At 39.1% G+C, this 14,319-nt stretch overlaps 1 protein-coding gene across 1 annotated transcript; it reads right to left on the bottom strand.

The window, feature by feature from the left end:
* Nucleotides 1-7,588: 7,588 nt before the first annotated feature.
* LOC118557917 (C-type lectin BML-2-like) lies at nt 7,589-8,429 on the bottom strand. Its single transcript, XM_036128400.1, has 3 exons — nt 8,123-8,429; nt 7,931-8,028; nt 7,589-7,826 (listed from the first exon to the last, which is right to left on the bottom strand). Exons 1-3 carry the CDS (start codon nt 8,421-8,423, stop codon nt 7,719-7,721), a joined length of 507 nt encoding a protein of 168 aa, XP_035984293.1. The 5' UTR covers nt 8,424-8,429; the 3' UTR covers nt 7,589-7,718.
* Nucleotides 8,430-14,319: the final 5,890 nt, after the last annotated feature.

Raw genomic sequence — 14,319 nt, 5'->3', positions numbered from 1 at the left:
AAACAAGTTCACAAGTGCACTTGAAATGAAGTTAATCCATATTTGTGTGTCAGGGTGTCTAAGCACTCTCCAGAATTTGACATCTCAGCAGAACCTGTAATAATTATAGAAAGTAACGTTATAGTTGTTCTGCCTTTTGTTAAGACAGCAAGGAATTCATGTCGTGAATACATTACATAAATAAGATATTCATTAATTCTTAGTCAGAGGAAATCCATGGTAAAAACAGTTAGAAACGTTTTGGGTTCATATTTAATCAGAGTGAGACATCACAACTTTGTTAGATCTCTATGTGAATTACGTCAGATAGTGAGTGCTCTCACATTAAAAAAAGATCTTTGACGTATTTTGCTCTGGTTAAAAGCTGCTTTTCAGCTATGAAGCTAGGGAAACTGCTAATGTTGAAGTTGAATTTGTTCTACATGCTTCTGCCTTGGAAAAATATTTGTCTTTTTACAAAAACAATGTTTAAAGCCAGATTTGGGAACAAAGGTTATTCAGACAACGCAAGAAAAGGAAGCTTTGTGTGGGGAACTTTTGTCCTAGCTGTCTAGCTGCATATGGCCCCAGGACAGCACAATAGTTTTCTTGAAGTATAATTTTGGAAAAGTAGAAACGAGTATTAATTTCAAAAGGTAGGTAAAAAAGGAAAAAACTTTTTACAAAATCTTAAAATGTTGGATATTCGTTATTTTCATCTTGCTGTGAAAATTGGTGAAATATTATAATTTTTGATGCTTAGATATAAAATTGCAAGGCAATTACTAAAATTGCCTTTTGTTGAAAATGTTTTTTGGCATGCCATACTTTACATTTATAGGTAGCCTAGATGTGCATAATAAAAGAGTGGAACTAAAAGCTGGTCTAAATTTTTTATGGAGCTTTAACTTGCTAAGAGTAATAACGTTAGATGACTATATCTTTAAAATTAGATAACTGTCTCAAAAAATGTGATAGTTTACTTGGTCTGAAGAGATGATGCAATTCAATGTTATTTATATAGCGCCAATTCATGAAATATGTCATCTCAAGGCACTTTACAACGTCAAAATCAATCAGATTATACAGATTGGGTCAGATTATACACATTGGTCAAAAAAATCCTATATAAGGGAACCAGTTCATTGCATCAAAGTCTTGAAAAGTAGCATTCTCTCTTGAAGAAGCGTAGAGCTACAGGGAGAGTCGTCTGCATTGTCCATGGCTTTGCAGCAATCCTACCTACTGAGCAAGCATGAAGCGACAGCAGGAAAAAAAACTCCCCATTCACGGGAAGGAAAAACCTCCAGCAGAACCGGGCTCGGTATGAACGGTCATCTGCCTCGACAGACTGGGGGTTACAGAAGACAGAGCAGAGACACAACAAGACAGACAAAAAAGCACAGAAGTTCTACATTAGATAGTAGTAGCGGGTGATCTGTCTTCCCTGGATGATGCCACAGCTAACAGAACGCCAGACCAGGTGTGCCTACTATGAAGAAAAAAGAAAAATCAGAAAGTTAAAAGCTGAAATTACAACAGTCATTCAAAATTGAAGAACAATAGACCCTGATGTCCTGCAGTAGCCTAAACCTATAGCAGCATAACTATAGAGGTAGCTCAGGGTAACATGAGCCACTCTAACTATAAGCTTTTTAAAAAAGGAAAGTCCCAAGAGCCAGCTTCTAGTGGAGAAGTTCAAGTATCTTGGGGTCTTGATCACGAATGAGGGGAAGATGGAGCGGGAGATCGACAGGCGGATTGGTGCGGCGTCTGCTGTGAAGCGGGCGCTGTACCGGTCCGTTGTGGTGAATCTGCACCAGATTTTTTGTGAGTCGTGGGGGAGCGCTGCCGAACACGTTCGTGTAAATCGCCCAGTGGACGGGCGGGCAAAATGCGTGACAGCATCTGCGGTGGCGGGCGGACGGCGGTGCGCAAATCCCAGCGGTTGCCAATAGGCCAGAGCGGCGCTTTGCTGCGAGGGCCGCTCATCACCGCTTGCGGTTTTAATTATTATTTTTATTCTGCCCCCCTAAAGAGGGGCCTTTTTGGGGGCTTTATCATATTCAAAAACTCACCAAACTTTGCAGATGCATGGTGACTGTTTAAAAATTTTGTATTTTAAGGTCGTCACAAAAATCTAAAGAAAAATGCCTCAACGGCGCCACCTAGAAATTTTCAAAGGACCCTTTGCTATTCACTTACTTCATCGTAGATTAATGAAATTTTGTACAGTTGTAGATCTAAGCAAGACGCTCAGAATTTACAATAAACGTCATAGTGCAAATATCACAGGAAGTCGGCCATTTTAGATTGAAGGTCGTAATTTTACCTCATTTTTTACGTTTACAGCATTGGTATTTGATCGAACTCGTCCTAGGGATTTCGAGCGAGCGGCTTGAAACTCGGTCAGTCTGATCATAAGGCATGGCCAATTAAAAGTTATCAAAACGGTGAGTTTTTGAGCATGTTGAAGGGGCGTTAGCAGGGGTCAAAGTTCACCTACTCGCCACAAAACAGAAAACTGTTATATCTCCTACACAGAAACACACAGAGGCACCAAACTTTCTGTGATTGATCATCATCGGGTCTTCTACAATATCCAATGGTCAAATGATGACATCACTTAGGCCACGCCCCCTGACAATAGGAAAAACTGTTATATCTCCTACACAGAAACACACAGAGGCACCAAACTTTCTGTGATTGATCATCATCGGGTCTTCTACAATATCCAATAGTCAAATGATGACATCACTTAGGCCACGCCCCCTGACAACAGGAAAAACTGCTATATCTCCTACACAGAAACACACAGAGGCACCAAACTTTCTGTGATTGATCATCATCGGGTCTTCTACAGTATCCAATGGTCAAATGATGACATCACTTAGGCCACGCCCCCTGACAACAGGAAAAACTGTTTTATCTCCTACACAGAAACACACAGAGGCACCAAACTTTCTGTGATTGATCATCATCGGGTCTTCTACAATATCCAATGGACAAATGATGACATCACTTAGGCCACGCCCCCTGACAACAGGAAAAACTGCTATATCTCCTACACAGAAACACACAGAGGCACCAAACTTTCTGTGATTGATCATCATCGGGTCTTCTACAATATCCAATGGTCAAATGATGACATCACTTAGGCCACGCCCCCTGACAACAGGAAAAACTGCTATATCTCCTACACAGAAACACACAGAGGCACCAAACTTTCTGTGATTGATCATCATCGGGTCCTCTACAATATCCAATGGACAAATGATGACATCACTTAGGCCACGCCCCCTGACAACAGGAAGTGTCATGTTTTATTGTCCATGGCTTTTACAGGCAATTCATGTCGTGAATACATTACATAAATAAGATAATAATTCTTAGTCAGAGGAAATCCAAGGCAAAAACAGTTAGAAAAGTTTTGGGTTCATATTTAATCAGAGTGAGACATCACAACTTTGTTAGATCTCTATGTGAATTACGTGAGATAGTGAGTGCTCTCACCTTAAAAAAAGATCTTTGATGTATTTTGCTCCGGTTAAAAGCTGCTTTTCAGCGATGAAGCTAGGGAAACTGCTAATGTTGAAGTTGAATTTGTTCTACACGCTTCTGCCGTGGAAAAATATTCGTCTTTTTACAAAAAGAATGTTTAAAGCCAGATTTGGGAACAAAGGTTATTCAGAGAATGCAAGAAAAGGAAGCTTTTGTGGGGAACTTTTGTCCTAGCTGTCTAGCTGCATATGGCCCCAGGACAGCACAATAGTTTTCTTGAAGTTTAATTTTGGAGAAGTAGAAACAAGTATTAATTTCAAAAGGTAGGTAAAAAAGGAAAAAAGTTTTTACAAAATCTTAAAATGTTGGATAGTCGTTATTTCCATCTTGCTGTGAAAATTGGTGAAATATTATCATTTTTAATGCTTAGATATAAAATCGCAAGGCCATTACTAAAATTGCCTTTTGTTGAAAATGTTTTTTGGCATGCCATACTTTATATTTATAGGTAGCCTAGATGTGCATAATAAAAGAGTGGAACTAAAACCTGGTCTAAAATTATTATGGAGCTTTAACTTGCTAAGAGTAATACCGTTAGATGATTATATCTTTAAAATGAGATAACTGTCTCAAAAAATGTGATAGTTTATTTGGTCTGAAGAGATGATGCAATTCAATGTTATTTATATAGCGACAATTCATGAAATATGTCATCTCAAGGCACTTTACAACGTCAAAATCAATCAGATTATACAGATTGGGTCAGATTATACACAAAAATTCCTATATAAGGGAACCAGTTCATTGCATCAAAGTCTTGACAAGTAGCATTCTCTCTTGAAGAAGCGTAGAGCCACAGGGAGAGTCGTCTGCATTGTCCATGGCTTTGCAGCAATCCTACCTACTGAGCAAGCATGAAGCGACAGCAGGAAAAAAAACTCCCCATTAACGGGAAGGAAAAACCTCCAGCAGAACCGGGCTCAGTATGAACGGTCATCTGCCTCGACAGACTGGGGGTTACAGAAGACAGAGCAGAGACACAACAAGAGAGACAAAAAAAGCACAGAAGTTCTACATTAGATGGTAGTAGCGGGTGATCTGTCTTCCCTGGATGAAGCCACAGCTAACAGAACGCCAGACCAGGTGTGCCTACTATGAAGAAAAAAGAAAAATCAAAAAGTTAAAAGCTGAAATTACAACAGTCATTCAAAATTGAAGAACAATAGACCCTGATGTCCTGCAGTAGCCTAAACCTATAGCAGCATAACTATAGAGGTAGCTCAGGGTAACATGAGCCACTCTAACTATAAGCTTTTTAAAAAAGGAAAGTCCAGCTTCTAGTGGAGAAGTTCAAGTATCTTGGGGTCTTGTTCACGAATGAGGGGAAGATGGAGCGGGAGATCGACAGGCGGATTGGTGCGGCGTCTGCTGTGAAGCGGGCGCTGTACCGGTCCGTTGTGGTGAATCTGCACCAGATTTTTTGTGAGTCGTGGGGGAGCGCTGCCGAACACGTTCGTGTAAATCGCCCAGTGGACGGGCGGGCAATATGCGTGACAGCATCTGCGGTGGCGGGCGGCCGGCGGTGCGCAAATCCCAGCGGTGGCCAAGGCCGGAGCGGCGCTTTGCTGCGAGGGCCGCTCATCACCGCTTGCGGTTTTAATTTATTTTGTATTTACCATGTTAATATTTGATCCCAAAGTTTTTTCAGGGAACCATTAAATGGAGTCAAGACAGTGCCAATGGAACTTGTACCAAAGTTTGAGAACAATTATGGTACTAAATCTTGTGGACCAGGACATCATAGTAATGACTGTGTTGTGCGATTACATACTGTTTAAGTTATTTAATGTTTAAAAATAGCGGTCTGTTAGGTATTGTCTGATGAATATCATCCCAAACAGCTGATATAAGGACAATAGTTGAAAGGAATGATTCAAGCACTGGCGTTCTTTTAACAGCAAACTCTACACACATATAGAATAAAGGAGTGACAACTTCTCTTCAAGTTCAAGAATTTATTAACAGAAATAAAATAAATATCCAGAGAACATCACTATAGAATGCTGTTTTTCTGAATTACCACTATATTTCAATCAACAAATCCTCTCTAGGAGGCTTGTGAAATTGAACTAAAACTATGAAGCAAAATTAAGATAAAAAGAAGCTAAAGAACTATGTACACACAAAAGAAACAAAATGGACAAAAAAATTGGTTGATCACCGTCATCTGAATGATTCAATGAGTCCTGCTTCAAAACATTATTTGATAAAATAACATTTAAAAAAATTATTTGCTCAGTAAAATCCATAACTTCAGGACGCGTGATGTTATTAATGAAATTATTCCTCTGGGAAGTTAGGGATCACTGTAGTGATGGGTCGCTAGATGGGTTAATCCTAAAGTTATACAAAACACCATTAAATCAACGTTAATGTTTCATAATAATGCTGTAATAATGCTCATAGCACTAATGAATGATGGCAAACCTTATGTTTAAAACAAACTGTAACTGCGAGGTAGGACGAATGTTAATACCACAGGAAGCTAATAGCATTATGCTAGCAGGCACTCGGCTCTAGTTTTAAAAGGCCTTAAGCTCTATTTTGGTCATAATTAGCGGACCAGAAAACACAAACATTAATATCTTATCAATATATAAAACCCTTATGGAAATAAAGTTTGTTATAACCGTAAAAACACGCTCATACTAGCAATTTCCCTCTGGGATTATTGAAGTACATCTGATTCTGACTCTGATAGCATGGTTTCAAAGAAGCTAGCGGGAGCCATCCTGTAAGCTCCTGTAAGGAATAGTCCCTGTGTTCCTGCAACATGTTTCATGTTGTTTCCATCTCAGTCGGATTGTATTCCTCATGGCTTGATTGCACAACTAAAAGTCGTTTTAGCCTCATGGGCAGACCTCTCAACTTCATCAAGAGTGAGATTATGCTAATTTTTTTTTTTTTTTTGGGGGGGGGGGCAATGCTGGGGGTGTGGCTGGGGCGTGGCTGGGGGCGGAGCTGACTGGACCCTGGATGAGCCGGTGCAGTCAACTCAGTCTCATTTTTATCCTACCAGACATGGAGGTAGATATGTATTACTTTTGTTAAAAAGTGAAAGAGAAGTAACACGTTAATGTTCAGTTAGTGGGTTAAAACAGAAACACACACACAATTGTTCAAATTTTACTGAATAAAAGTTATTGACCTTATTATTACACTGTTACACATTAACCCATGAGTTTGTTTATCAGTGTAGATCTAAAGTATAAAGTACTGCAAAATATACTTAAGTACAGTAGTGAAGTATTTTTACATTGTTACTATACAACACTGATAACCATCATCATCACCTTTCACAGCGACAGGTTTCTCATCTCAGTCTCCGCGCTGACCAGACAAATCTCCTCTACTGTAACGATTCACGTTTTGAATGGTGACCGCTGATAAAAGCACCTGGGTCCGGGGGAAGGGAGGGGAGAGGAGCACTAAGAGCGTTGAGGCACGGAAACACAGCACATGTAGTTAAAAAATGCAAAATGAATAAAAACAAAACTTATAAACAGAAAACAGACTGTTTTCTGATCCAGCGTGCAGCCAGGACTGAAGGCTCTTAATGAAGGCTTTATCTGGCAGCCGCTCTCCCCCCTTGCCTCCTGCATACGCAGAACCGGACGGTACTGGCTTACTTTTACCACTGGTTAAGACCAAAATTATTTATAACTCTGATGACCACAAGTTGAGAAAGTAACTGAAACAGCTCCGTAGAGGCGGGGTTTAAACTGAGCTCTGGATGGACAGAGCTGTGAACGGATCATCCACAGCCCATATGGGCTTTGTCATTTTTATGCGTGAGAAATGTCATGTGTTGCGTGGGAAGTCAGTGAGAGTCAGTGAAATGCATGTCACACGGTTAATGCTTGTGAGTTGAGAGCCCTGCTCATGCAAATATTTAATTATACCTATATGTACACAGCTGTAAATCCAGTGAAAGGTAAGGTTCTCGGGACATACTGGCAGACTGTATGAGGGGATTCCTGCTAAAAGCGTGCGTTGTAAAATCTAATAAGCACACTGCACACAGAGTTATTGAAGATATTCATCACGTTACATCCTAAACGTGGTATTCCAAGTCAAAAACAAAGCTTCATCTCAAAACAGTTATGTTTTTTTAGCACACATCTTAGTGGGATTTTACATCATCAAGACAGATTCTGAGCAATTCCCCTGTGGTCTTCTTATGGATTGTGTTCCTCAGCATCCACAATGAAAACTCTTCCATCAGAGTGTTTTTTCCACTGAAGACCAATGACACCATTTACATTTCCACTCAGCTTTTGTTTCATCTGGTACAGAAAAAGCACCAATTTGTTTTAAGCAATGTATACATATATTTTATGCTGATTGAAACAATAGCTACACTTAACTTACAAACATCTGAAAGACTTACTTGTTCCAAGATGCTGTTTTGCACAGCAGGGTCATTTAGATCCAAAACTGAGTCCTGCTGTATGATCCTCAGTTTTATGACCTGCAGTTTGGTTTCTCCTAACAGGCAAAATAACAGCAATTTAAAATGCTTCTTCATTTTGCATGTTTATCCATAGCTATAAATTTGCATTGCTTAATTATTTTTACTTACTGCATTTGCAAAGGAAAGGATGCACTTCTGTGCATTTCCTGTCTCCCCATTTACCAGAATCAGTCTTCAACAAAGCAACACAATATTCATCATATTCGGGATTTACTTCTTGGGATTCCCTCCAGTACCTTAGCGAGGAGTCAGTCAGGTCTGACCATTCCCAGGGATCTCTGAAGAGACCAACAAATACTTTATTTCCATTGGCAACTTCCTGGACTGTCTGGTATTCTGCATCATTCCTCAAACTGACGAGGTCCGTGTAGCTTTTTCTGCAGAAATCTCGAGCAGCGATCCAAGTCATTGGCTCTTGACCAAGGATGTACTGAGCATCTCCTTGTTTTGTTCCTGAAAGGGGAAATTGTACAATTTTTCATGATTCTTACAACACAAACAACATTATTTACCAGGTAGGCAGTGATATTCCTGTTTTTGTTGATCTTTGGCTATTTTATCATCCACACAGATATACCATGAACTGCTTTGGGTATGTGTTAGCTTGCATGTGGACAAGTGGTGCAAATTCAGCAGAAAATATCTTTTACAAAAGTGCACAAGCTCCTATGGTGCGTTTGATCTGTATTAAAAAGTCTGATGTCTGATGTCGGTGAGGGTCAGACATTTACCTTTCTTGCAACACTAAATACTAAAATCAAAGAACTATGGACCTGGTAACGCCCTTGTCCTCAGCTTTTTTTAAAACCCTGGGTGCCAACTCATCTCTCTATGCTCTCCTCCACAGGTATGCGGCTGCCGTTTTGCTTTGTAGTTATTTGCCACTCTTCCACAGAGATTTTCCACATCAGATACAATTGATTTTACTGACTTTCTTTCTTCCAAACAACAGTTTTGTTTTTAACCTTAGTATGATTTAAATAATTCACTATTTTAAAATACGTTGTGTACCTCCTTTTTTATTATGTCCTTTGAGCCAAGTCGTAACAACTACCTTCCACCTTCCTTAAAAAAGTTTGGTCTGTCATTGCATCTGACCTGATTCAAATAGTGATTCTTCCCTCTCATCAGGTGTTTTTCCCCCAGAAAACACCTTCCAGGTATTAAGTGTTCACTTATATACAGAAAGCCTGTCATTTATTTATTTATTTATGTTCTTTCACTTTTTTTTTTCAGGTATCACTTTACACATGTCAGCTTAAATAATAGTACATATGATTTAGCAATGGCATCTAGGTGTTACTCGATTGTATCTGTTGCTTTATGTCTGTTGGTTGTGCTGTTCTTTTTGCATCTCTCTTTCCAGGTGATGGAGCAGACGGAGAACGTTTTATCATTCTCTCCCTTTTATCTCTTCTTTCTTTCACCTCTTCTCTTTCTTTTTTTCTCTTCTTGTTCTTCCTTTACTCTCCCATTGTAGTGTCCATATAATTTGAAATTCTCCCTGCAGGAATCACAATAAAGCTATTAACATGCATAAATCAAGCGGAGCAGTATGGTGAAAGCTGTTCGCTCCACTTGTGAACGCAAAATCTGTCGAGCTCTATTTGGCATTGAGACATCAATTCCTATTGCCACATTGCTAGACACTACACTAAAGAAAAAAAAGGGTGTGACGGAGGAGCAGGTGTGGAGCAAGCAACCCATTTTCTGAGGTCTCAGTCTTCAATGTGGCTGTCCCATATATCAACCCCCTCTAGCTCAACCCCAATTCCTGTCAGCTTACTGTCAAATAATGGCCACTGGTGCTGAAAAAAGAAAATCTAATTGTTATTCAAAGTGCATTTCAGATAGCTTACTTTTAGCCATTTGTTACAAATCTACTTTTGCTTGAGTAAATCATGTTAGTACTCCTTTCACTTCATAGTAGGTGCCATTGTAACTAGTCCCAATAATTGCCAAATCCCATTGTTTTATTATTGTTATTTTTTTTCCTGTATGATAAAACAGGCTCAAGTAATGTCATTATGTTCTAGGCTTGACTGTGTACAGTAAATGAAAGCTTAGCTTTTTTTCCTCAATTATGCAATTGTGTTTAAAAACTCCAAATAACAGCAACTTCCAGGCACTGACTTTCATGCTAGGGTCATTTGGTTTTTGGTATGCATAACTCATGCATACACGTTGATTGTTTGGTTATGTTGGCGCTATGCGCAAAGAAACACTTGTGACTACAATTCCCAACAAGCTTTGCAGTCACTTCCCTGTTCTGTGTCTACTGTCCCCAGCGGTTTTAAATCATACTCTGCGCATTAAAGGTGGGCGATATTGGGAATTTTTAATCAATCCGATACCAAGTAAATACAGGGTAAGTGTTGTCGATAGCGATACGATACCTATACTTTTTACATTTAGGCTTGATGTATCATGAAACTGTTGACCTTTTGGTGTTTTTGTTATTTTTATTTCATTGTTACAATTTAATAATAATATTATGTTCATTGTGTTTTTTTTCTAATCCACCTCTTATATTATATCTTTCAATCCTTATGTAATTTTGTTTGTATTGTGTGCACTTGCCTGTTGCTTTATTTCTATAAATTTCCCCGTTGTGGAATAAATAAAGGATTATCTAATCTTAGCTTATCTTAGATAACAAGTTTTAATGGGATAAATGTACTGGATTCTTTCAAGGTCCTAGTTACACTTTCTGAGTGGGCTCCAGTAACAAAAGACATATAATATCTACTTTGAAAGTTAATACAAACTGCTGCTGAAGATGACCACTCTTCTCTACCTGGATAATCTCTGGAGGTCTGAAACACCTCTGTCATAAACATAGGTCTGTGGGTTGAGAGTCTGTCGGGGCAATGAGCGAAGTTTCGTCTCCTCTCTCCTTTTCTGTAGCTCGACGTTTTCTTGCTCATGGTTTTTCGCGTGTTTATATATTTCCACTGCATTTAACACAAACCATACAGCTTGCCGTTGTTTCATATACCGCATTAAAATATAGCCAAACGGTGCTTCTTTCCCTCTTCTCCATGTTTTTCTGTGCGGCGGTCTCTCTCTCTCCAACTTCGAGCAGCAGCAGCGTGGTTGTTTGTGTGTTGAGTGAAGAGAGCGCTGAGTGGGCGGGCCAGGCTGAGCCTGCATGCTCATTGGCTGGCGCCGCTGAGCCATGGCGATGCAAGACAGCGACGAGAGCGGAGGGAGGGGAGGAGCAAAGTAACACAGACGTTGAGACTTTCGTGAATCTGCTGCAATCAGTGCGCGCAGGTAAGAATAAAAAGTATCGATCTTGTTAAACGAGTATTGTTCAATATCTGTATCGATAGTATCGATCCTAGGATCGATCTGCCCACCTCTACTGCGCATACTGTGAGCCGCGCGGACGTCGTGCTGACTGCACTGATTCTCTGCACATGTATTACCCTTCATAGATGAGTGTACCTATTACCTACATATAAGGGATTGTAAAATGTTTGATTAGCGAGCTGAGCTACTGAAGCCATTTATTTTTCAGCAAGAACCCATGGCACACCTGTCAGTGCGCACAGAGAGGGAATGTGATTCCTCCCGTCCTTGCGACTGCGTGTTTGGGGCACTTCAGTGTATCAGCTCGTTGTCACATATAAAAAAGCTCGATGTAAAAACTTCTTGCCGCTTTATAGTGTGACACCACATACACGGTCGTAGAAATTGAGCTCTAAGCGTACTTGTCTGTGCGGACAAGTACATGTCCATGCAGAGCCACCCTGAGTATGCGTGGACTCCATGTGGACTGATGTCCACGCAGGTATGTGGGGGGCCTTTAGCTCCTCCCATGCAGAATAAAAGACTTAATTTCTCTACTTTCCTCTGTGCTGTATGACATAGAAAATGTTACTCTGAGAAAACAAATAATTGGGTTCTAAGAAACTTTTTTCTTAACAGCTCTAGTGGCTTGCATTTTGACCAGGGAGTCTCCAGTTGGTATTCTGAACAGATGTTTCTGTGCACTATACCAGCCACTTGTTTATGGCATTCCATGTATTCCTGCCCTGCTAGTACCTTACACCCTGCTGTAAGATGCTGGATGGTTTCTGGGGCCTCTTTGCAGAGCCTGCACCTGGAATCTTGCCTGGTATAGTAGATCTGAGCCTCTATTGCTTTGGTGCTCAAGGCCTGCTCCTATACTGCCATGATAGTGCTTCAGTACTGTCCTCCAGTCCAGCTCTCTTTAGCCATTGGCAGGATTTGGTCAAATCAACCTCAACTATCTCTCGGTGGTATATATATATATATATATATATATATATATATATATATATATATATATATATATATATATATATATATATATATATATATATATATATATATATTGGCTGTACTGACATTCACACAGATCAAGTGTATTTAGGCCTTCTTGCGCATCATGTGTGTGTTTGGGTGATTTCTGCTTGAGGTTTCAAATTATTAATTTGTATTTTTAATTAGAATTTCCAAAGTCATTATTAAAAACATAAATATATAACAGTTACATTTTATTAGGGCCAAAATGAAAGAGAATTACTTACTATCAAAGCAGACTGGTAATCTTGTGAAAGTACAGGAGATTGTAGAAAGTTTTCCATTATTGTAATCAGCACAGTTATCGCCACCTAATGAGCCCCATTTTAGGTTATTTCTTTCTCCATCCTTGTAGAAATCTTTGTCTGTCAGAGACCAGTGCCACACTGGCTTGCTTCCTCTTTGCAGCCCAATCCACACCGCATCACTGTAGTTATCTGCAACAGTTTTCAGAACCCTATCCATCTCAACCATGTCTTCCATGGTGGCCAGGTCAATGCATGTTTCTCTGCAGTAGCTCTGGGCCTCGCTCCAGGTTTTTGGAGTGTGAAATAAGACGTACTTGTGCTGATGCACACAGAGAAAATGAGAACATAGTCCTGTGGAAGAAAAGTTAGAAGTGTACAGATAAACATTAGCTGACATTTTTGTGGGATTGGTTCTATTAGAAAAATGTGCTTCAGAGAAAATTACATTTGACACAGACAGTTAAGACATGAAGAAACACTAACCTGTGAGTATCATTAGCTTTTTGAAATCTTCCATGGCTGTTATGAAGTTAATGGGAGAAGAATCAACTGAGATTAGCTTTTATATACAGAAAACTTTACATACTTCTTTACCGGTGGCTGGAAAAGGTGGAGAGATAGAAATGCAAATGTGATGAGCTGTGTGTGGTTTCACTTCAGGGTTCCTTTTATTTAGGAAGGTATCAATTTACAAATGTAGATTATGCATAATTTTTGATTAATTTAAATACATTAACAAAATACAATTTATATTGTAATCCGCTGACTGCATATAAAAACAAAAAAAATGGGATGAAAGGAGAAATTAAATTAGAAATTATTTTGAAATAATGGATTTTCTGGTCACATGTATTGAAGGAAAACTAATAATAAACTAATTAAACAAAATTAATAAACAGATGATCAATAAATGTAGTGATTAAGCCATTTTAATGTAATAAAGTTTACTTTTTCTTTTTTAAATAAAACATCAATGTACAAAATCAATCTTAATGGTAGTTCTACTAAACCCTTGACCTCCAATTGCATAGTTTAAAAAAAGATTTAAAATGCACATATTTTATACTATACATTATCAGAATAATATTATTCAATGGTTTCATTGAAACTACACATCTAAAGCAGGGATTCCCAAAGTGTACTGCCGCTAGGGTTAGATCAAAAACGTAATGGTGGTCTGGCTGTTTTTTCCCCCACAACATAAAGATGTGTAAATAAACATTTCCTGTGTAAAAATAAAAATAAAAAACTATAAATTTGATAAATACAAAAAATGCATTCACAGGAAAAATGTTCTATTTATTCTTCTAAGCTTAATTTTAAGATGAAATACAGAGGAAGATATCTTCTTCTATGCATTGTGCTGTATATGCACACGTAGCCTGTGGCCTCTACTTCATTCTTTCTGGAAAATATGCTCAATAGGCTGAAATCAGAGAAACTGTCATGCAGGTGAGACATCTAAGGTGAAAGTTAGTGATGAAGGAAGAGAGGAACCGATAGAGAGAGAGAGAGAGAGAGAGAGGAATCAGAGGCAACAGAGGAGAGAATTGCTACGGATCCGGGAGAAAAAAACAAGCGGGAATCAGAAAATTTCTCTCTCTCTCTCTCTCTCTCTCTCTCTCTCTCTCTCTCTCTCTCTCTCTCTCTCTCTCGTCATCCGACGACACAGATCAAATCAAACTTCTTCGTGTTTGTATTTTGCGGCGTAAATTGTGAGTCAGA

Source organism: Fundulus heteroclitus, chromosome 3, assembly GCF_011125445.2.
Source record: "Fundulus heteroclitus isolate FHET01 chromosome 3, MU-UCD_Fhet_4.1, whole genome shotgun sequence".
Classification (NCBI taxonomy): Eukaryota; Metazoa; Chordata; class Actinopteri; order Cyprinodontiformes; family Fundulidae; genus Fundulus; species Fundulus heteroclitus.
The sequence above is the reverse complement of the archived record's forward strand: the minus strand, read 5'-3'. Positions and strand labels throughout refer to the sequence as shown.

Coding starts and splice junctions, on each gene's coding strand:
- LOC118557917 (XM_036128400.1), bottom strand. CDS start 8,423: ATGACTTGGATCGCTGCTCGAGATTTCTGCAGAAAAAGCTACACGGAC. Junction 8,029..8,122: donor TCCTTTCCTTTGCAAATGCA/GTAAGTAAAAAT, acceptor TTTGCCTGTTAG/GAGAAACCAAACTGCAGGTC. Junction 7,827..7,930: donor AAAACAGCATCTTGGAACAA/GTAAGTCTTTCA, acceptor TTTCTGTACCAG/ATGAAACAAAAGCTGAGTGG.